This window comes from Aphanomyces astaci, assembly GCF_000520075.1.
Source record: "Aphanomyces astaci strain APO3 unplaced genomic scaffold supercont1.30, whole genome shotgun sequence".
Lineage (NCBI taxonomy): Eukaryota > Oomycota > Saprolegniomycetes > Saprolegniales > Verrucalvaceae > Aphanomyces > Aphanomyces astaci.
In genome coordinates this window covers 75192-82560 of record NW_009798293.1, presented here as the reverse complement: position 1 = coordinate 82560, position 7369 = coordinate 75192, and the positions used below count along the sequence as shown (strand labels likewise).

At 46.4% G+C, this 7369-nt stretch overlaps 1 protein-coding gene across 1 annotated transcript; it reads left to right on the top strand.

Moving 5' to 3' along the window:
* The first annotated feature begins 1496 nt into the window (after positions 1-1496).
* H257_10708 (hypothetical protein) lies at positions 1497-1908 on the top strand. Its single transcript, XM_009837344.1, has one exon. The coding sequence runs from the start codon at positions 1594-1596 to the stop codon at positions 1900-1902; it is 309 nt and encodes a 102-aa protein (XP_009835646.1). The 5' UTR covers positions 1497-1593; the 3' UTR covers positions 1903-1908.
* The last annotated feature ends 5461 nt before the right edge of the window (positions 1909-7369 follow it).

Sequence of the window (7369 nt, the reverse complement as noted above, 5' to 3'; positions counted from 1 at the left end):
TCTGCATCATAAGAAAATATTCAACGAAACAAGTGTTTTTGACGCATCAAGTAGAACAGTTCAATATCACTTCAGATTTGTACCGAATTTAATTACTTTGCTGTAAAACGTCATTGCTTTTTTCTAATTATGACACTGGTAAGAGAACTTGATCTTTGTATGTGGTTAATAGAATTTGCAGAACAGCATGATCCTAAATATAATTGAATGCAAATCACCGTACAGAATAAAATTTTGCAAAAATTTAATTGGACTTTGTAACAATCTAATTTTATTTCACTCCTTTGCACATATTGTGGTTTGGGCAAAACGAATGTATTGGTTAATTCTTCCATAACTTTTCCCCCATGTATCACTTTTCAGATCTGAAGGTATATACTAATATAGGCGAAATCAGTTCATCGGGTGAGGGGTTTTATAATCAATACAACGGGATATTAAAATGGATATCGTTGTTTCAAATTTCGCTCCTGCCATACATTCTGAGCAAATTAATATACTCAGAACAGCGATATTTAAATAAAAAATAGTTCTGCACTCAGGCCAAAATCTATAATAATACGAGCGGGAGCACTGAAAATCAAGTACTACCGTAGTGGATTTCCTCTTTGCAAGTTTTTAAAGATTCGAGCTATTTTATTTTCACAATACGACCCAAGCAAATGCTTGGATTCCCCATGTCGCGAAGGCACATAAGTCTATCACCATTCATATTTAGCCTTCAAAACGTGGGATTCATCATATCTTTAATTCAAGACGAAGCGATTAAGAAAAGAATGAGCTAAATCCGACCAGTATTTGAAAACGAAAGATTCGTTTTGCCCAAACACACGGTACAGAAGCAGCATACATGTAGTGGAGGCCGTTGCGAGTGTGCCACTCGGAGCGAGTCGTGACCCCCTTTCGTTTCTTCGCTTGCGGCAACGATAGTGCTGCGAGCACTTCATTGCGAGCAACTTCAACCGTTACGATTCGTTGCTGCTTAGTTTCACAACATTGGCCAGGCAAGATGAACGCAGGGGGCACTGGTGTGCCGTCGGCTGCAGCGGCAATGATGATGGTCAAGTGGTACGAGTCGTTATGGTCCGTCAAGTGCACATCTTTTGAACCTCGAATGGATGATTACCAAAAATCTCGCAATCGAAATAAGCTCGTCGAATTCTTCCGGATAGAAGAATTTTGTGGCAAACCCAAATTCATTTCGTTGTGGAAATATCAATTTATAGAGACCAAATTTGCGAAGACTGATTTTCGTCTTCGCATCATACTAACATACTAACTTACTAGTAGTACAATTTTGTGGAGGGCTTTATTTTATTATTGCTTGCGAGATTTTCATATTTTTTGTCTTGGATTTGAAACTCGTTTCGTCGATGTTGTAAATGTCACTTGCTGTGCACTTAAATAGCAAACATGCATGAAGTAAACTATAGAAATATTGTTGCGTACCCTCACGAGTCACCGAGTTGCGCCCATTTGACAACTTTTGTGCGAGCTGGTCGGTCAAAATTGGATGACGCAAGCTGAATCGCTTGTACCACCCACGTCCAGGGGGACTCATGGTTGACGGACAAGATCTGCGACGCTGCTGCGATGATCTCGCTTCGGTCAACTGACTACCCAGCATGCTGCCTGGCTCCAATCCACGTGACAATGTCATGCTCGACATGCATGGGTAGCGTTGTCTTTAGGCCACGTTTTTCGGTGGTTGGCGCACCGACTTCCTTAACCTTCTTAAGTGTGCGAAAGAACGTGCTCCGCGATATATCGGATCTCCGAGCAACGGCGGCGACACTTTCGCCGGCTTGGACGCGCTGTACGGCTTCCAAAGTCTTTTGGTTGACAGGCATCACTGAAAATACCGCGAAACTCAAACTAAATGACAGTAATTCTATTGTTTGACGGGGGAAAAATTCCATCACTACGGAGTGTAATTAATTTGGATGCGATCGTGCACCTACAATGGTCCATCGGCCACGCAGCAGATACAAACAACATGAGCTTGAACAAGCAGTTCATGCAATGCGTAATTGCCAGAAGGGAAACATTGTGGCTGCACACACGACGATACCGTACAAGACATTGATGCAACCTGTATACGAAACGAAGGCGGGGACCTCTAAAGTGCCATTGCGCAGTGGCCCGAAACCATGCCTGCCGCAATCATGCGAGACGGGCCTGGTTGCGTCGAACGGTGCCATGCAGCAATTCGGGTAGCCTGTCGATCGCCAAGACATCCTCGTCAAAGCGAACCAGCTCGCCCGTCGTCTGGACGCGTCGTTGGCAGTCGGAGCTGGTTGGTTCAAGCGATTTCATGAGCGCCACCCCCAATTGAAGAACCACGTCGCGCAGGTGGTCTCCCACGCAATAAATGTAGTCACCATGGAGGGTGTGAACATGTTGTTCGATTCGATGTCCGATGTCATCACGAACCATGCCTTGACTTCCGACCGTATCTTCAACATGGACGAAACGGCGTTCACCTGCGCAAGATGTCCAAGTCGGTGGTCGCCTTGAAGGGGTCTCAGAACGTATGGGCCAAAACGGTAGCTACGAACTTCTATTTGTCTATTGTCGCCTGTGCCAGTGCGTCTGGGGTTGTATTGTCACCATTATTTGTCTTTCCTGGTGAAAACGTTGACATTGAGTACTGAATGTGATGTCCCTAATGCTGCTGAGTCAACTTCACCAAAGGGTTTCATCAATGAGGATTTATTTGGAGAATGTCGAGACATTTTCCTACTTCTTTGGACAAAACAGTTACTCGTCCTGTGTTGCTGATTTTCGATTATTCCTCGGACATTTTAGCATTGTGGGCTTCATTTGAAATTGTACTACTTTGCCTTCCGGCGAATGCAACGCATTTATTTCAACCCCTGGACGTATCTGTGTTTGGCCCTTACAAGTGTTCGATTTGTAAAGCTATCTTTGAATCAATGGTTCAAGACGGTACGGTATATTTTGCAAGTATAGTTAAATCAAACCAAAGGATGTATCATGTACACGATAGAAACTGGAGATTTTCATTCCATTTCAAAGGCAGCGGCCTTGTGAATCGCCTCGACATCTTGGACGCAAAGTGTGTTGCCTGCAAACGTCATCAGCGGCTATCGCGCTACCGGATTGAGGCCCCTATCAGAGGAGCAAATGATCAAGCGATACAACCTTTTCAAGAACTGTGGCGTACCCAAGTCATTCGTGGAAGCCCTATGGATCGAGCGTCATATCGTCGTTCGAAGTGAAGCACTGTGCCTTCCAGCCAACGCCAAGAAGAAGGCAACTAGAAAACGCATTGATGTTGGTTAGTGATCGCCATTTTTCCCAATATGATTGTCACGGGTAATGAATTGGTTCAAAAACTCGCGCCACTAGAATAGACCCATTCGGCAAATTTCGCTTTGGAGGTAAATTCAACCACACTCACGGCCTCCTATCCTCACAAATACTATGTAGTACCTTGTAACAGCTCCACCTGTTTGCCGCAATGGGTCTCGGATCTGTCTTGAGTTCCATGGAGCAGGGCATGGTCTTGGCTCTCCGACGGCACGGATTGAGCATCCGAGCCATAGCTCTCGAGATTTCTCGATCAACAAAGGCCGTTCGCACCTTTCTGAAGGACCCGGAGCAGTATGGAACAGGGTTCAAAGGAAGAAAGGCGGGCCTTATCATCGGACGGGAGTACCGTTTGCTTGTTCGAGAGGCATCCAAGACAGGCTTGTCAGCTCGAAGCCTTAAGACAAGTCTAAATTTGGATACCTCTCTTCGAACATGCCAACGGCGTCTCCTCCAAGCCCCCAACCTCAGCTATGTGAAGCGAAAACCCATGCCAGCCCTCACGAAACGCCACAAGAAGGCCCGTATCGAGCACGCCAACAAGCATCTTGCTGCTCCTCCAGACTGGGGTCGAATTATTTGGTCGGACGAAAAGATCTTCAACCTTGATGGTCCTTACGGCCTTCAACATTATTGACGCGACCTTCGAATGGAGCCAGACACGTTTTTCACTCGTCGGAATGGTGGGGGTGGGGTCATGGTTTGGGTGGTTTTTCTTCTGCTGGTTTGTCTGAGTTGGCATTTCTTTCTGGAAATCAAAACTCATCTGCATATGTTGAAATATTAAGCATTTACTTGTTTCCATTTGCCATTGTCATTATGCAGATGAGTTTGTGTTTATGCAAGATGGAGCTTCGATTCATACTTCAAAATACTCGAAAGAATTTTTGTCGGATGAAAAGGTTACTCTATTTGTCCACCCCTCACTATCTCCTGATCCAATCGAGAACCTGTGGGGACTCCTTCTGCGCAATGTTTATCGAAATAGCCGTCAATTTCAATGTGTTGCGGACCTCAAGTTGGCCATCATCGAAGCCTGGTGTGGAATCAGCCAAGAACTCATAATGTCACTCATCCAGTCAATGCCACGACGTTGTGTGGCTGTGTTCGAAGCCAATGCTGGTAGAACAGGCTATTAAGTCAATGAAAATGATCAATTGTGCCAGTAATTTGTTTTTTTTACTCTGGGTCTATTCATCTGACGCAGGCTTGTAGTCAGAATTATGAGGATCGAGTTTTCATCGATGTTATAATGATGTGAAGCACTGGAGTCCAGCACAAGGCTTCCCTGTAGGGCTCAGAACCTCGTTGGCTTGTCATAGATCGAAGAGGTTCGTAGTTTACATACCAAAACGTACGTGGGTCTATTCATGTGGCGCGCAGTGTACATCGAACTATTGGTCCTGTATTGTCGATTTGCTGGGAATTTCTGGATATGGAGAGGTTCAGAGCCCTACTTTCATAAACCGCGCGACGGCATTTGATTAGTTAGTCTGTGAGTTAGGCAGTTTCAAACGCACGCCCTTCTGGCTGGTTGTCGATACCCATGAGCGCCATTGAGTCTGTTGTCTTCCACGGACACGCCAGCCAGCCCCAACACTGTGATGCACTTCCTCTACGGCTACTACTTCCTTGGGATGAAGAAGTCTCGTTTGGCAGTCATCTATGGAAAGGACGAGAAACGATTCATTTCACTCCACGACGCACCACCACAGACGAACGTCGCTAACCTTACAGCGGACGTGTTGCGCTGACCGACAGTCTATTTGATCATATGCTCAAGTATGCGCTCGTACAACGAGGTTGAGCGCGCCCCCACCTCTGCTAGTGGTCTTGGACGTGGGCTTTGTGAGGATCTCGTGTTCCTCGCGGGAGTGTATGCCCCTCCATGGTGGGTGTCCGCGTGGATGTTCTGAAGTGAGTTGAAGTTCGGCACGTTCTCTGAAAGGCTGGTTTCTGAGTAGCCAATCGTAATCTAGCATGAATGGATTAGCGAATGGGCGAGGTTTGTGATAGATTCAGTCGGCGAGATTCGATTCGACGGAATCTGGAATTCTGTACCAAATCCGCAATATACATTGTGAATTTACCTCTTGACAATACATACGCTAACCACAAAATTAATATGCAAATAACTATACAAATGCGAAACCTAAAATATGGCTCTTAAAGTATCCCTCAATTTAAGAGGTGTTTTGCTTGGAAAATGAGACTTTAGTACAACAAGGATACCGTCAAAAACGATGTTTCAATGCACCATCGAAAGACTCGCCTTTATACTTCATGTATCAACTTTCAGGGGTTGAATCCCATTCTTCAGCGCCTAGTTGCTTCCATTTCAAGACGGCGCCTCCAAAATATGTCTCTTAAATTGGAAATCTAGGTTACAGGGATCAAACCCCCGTGTCGATGTACGATATGCCATATAGTCTGTGTGCGCTTATTGTAGTCCAGTGGACTGCGGTCAGACCCGCTCGATGCTGCAGGTGCAGAAAGTGCAGGCGGTGTCGACTGTACTTCGGTTGCGTTGGCCAATGGGGAAATTCCAGGAATTATCCCTGCGTTTTGACCTCCAATTGGCTTGGAGAGACCAACGCCAAAAATCCCAATTGGTTGGTTAGATTTGGAATTTACCAAATCGAGATTACTGATTGGTTGAAACTCCAAATCAGAGCTCGCAACAGGTAAATCGAAGCTTTCATCTTCGAACTCGACAGGCAACGACGATGGCAGCGGCATGGTGCGCGACGGAGCCACAGGTCCAGGTAGGCTCGCTGGCCCGAGCTCGAAGGTGCTGAGGACCAGGCGGAGGCCAATCGACACCAGTGGATGGGTGGGCTGATCGTCAGGCGGCGCGGCGGTCAGCGGCAACGGCAAAGTCGAGGCAGGTAAGTTCCAGGAACCATTAGGACCTTGGAGTAGGTCTCCTGAGTGGTTCCCCGAGGGTTCAAGCATCGGGCGCGGGTTGGGGGCGGTGGAATTGCGAGCAGCCCTCGACATGATCGACGGATAGGAAGGGGTAGGTTCTAGTGGACTGCGATGGGCGAGGCTAATAGAAAATAGCTCACGTGATAGAGCTCCCGCTTGGGAACCAGGCGGTACAGGGATCAATCCCCTGTGTCGATGTACGATATGCCATATAGTCTGTGTGCGCTGGAACCTGTGTAGGTCCATGGGGAGAAATTCACATACAGGAAAAAAATTGTTTTTACTAGTATGTCACAATACACATGCAACAATCTTCTGAACACGCCATGCAAAGGCGATTGTACGCAATTGTGCCAAATATCTAAAGTTCAATTACAAAAGGAATTGCCTTTTCAAACGCCTTTGTAACCGTTTCAGACGAAATCCGGTACTAATAACTGTTAATAGTAGTACTAATACTGTATTACTACTGTAGTCGTACCTTGTACTGTACTGTATACAGTGTCAAATATCATCCTTTACAGTACCAGGTACATTTCTGTACTACAAAGTACTAGTACTGTACTGTAGTACAACGTAGTCGAAAGGTACGGTAGTAATCATTAACTGTAAGCGTACTCTATGCGCTGTCATTTCGACGCTCTCTAGATCGTTGTCTTCCAACAACCATTCCAACTTCAGAAGCGCCTTCAGTGGGCCTATGACGCCAACGTCGAGCGGCTGGCATCAACTCGTCGAATTCGGTGTCAATGGTTCAACCACGCTAACAATTGCCCCAGCTGTCTTGTCGTGAGATGCATCCGAGACATGATAATCGAGGTTGTCGACCAAAAGGACAGAGGTATCATCCACATGCTGCGCAAGCAAATGCTCGAGATAGATGGCGCAAACACGGGAATCCAACCAAACATTTGCTTGTACAGCATACATGTAGCGATGTGACAGGTGGGTTAACGGCTTGCCACCACCTTGCCCGCACCCAGCTCCTAACTACCTGGCTCATGACGAACCCTAGCTAATGCTTGCCTGGGAATGTGTCTCAAGGGCAAGTATGGCTTAGAATCGCTAGCCTAGTGAAGTTCCCCAATGTCTCAACCGCACCCGCATT

Bases quoted from the DNA above. Each gene is read 5' to 3' on its own strand.
- H257_10708 (XM_009837344.1), top strand. From the start codon at position 1,594: ATGATCTCGCTTCGGTCAACTGACTACCCAGCATGCTGCCTGGCTCCA.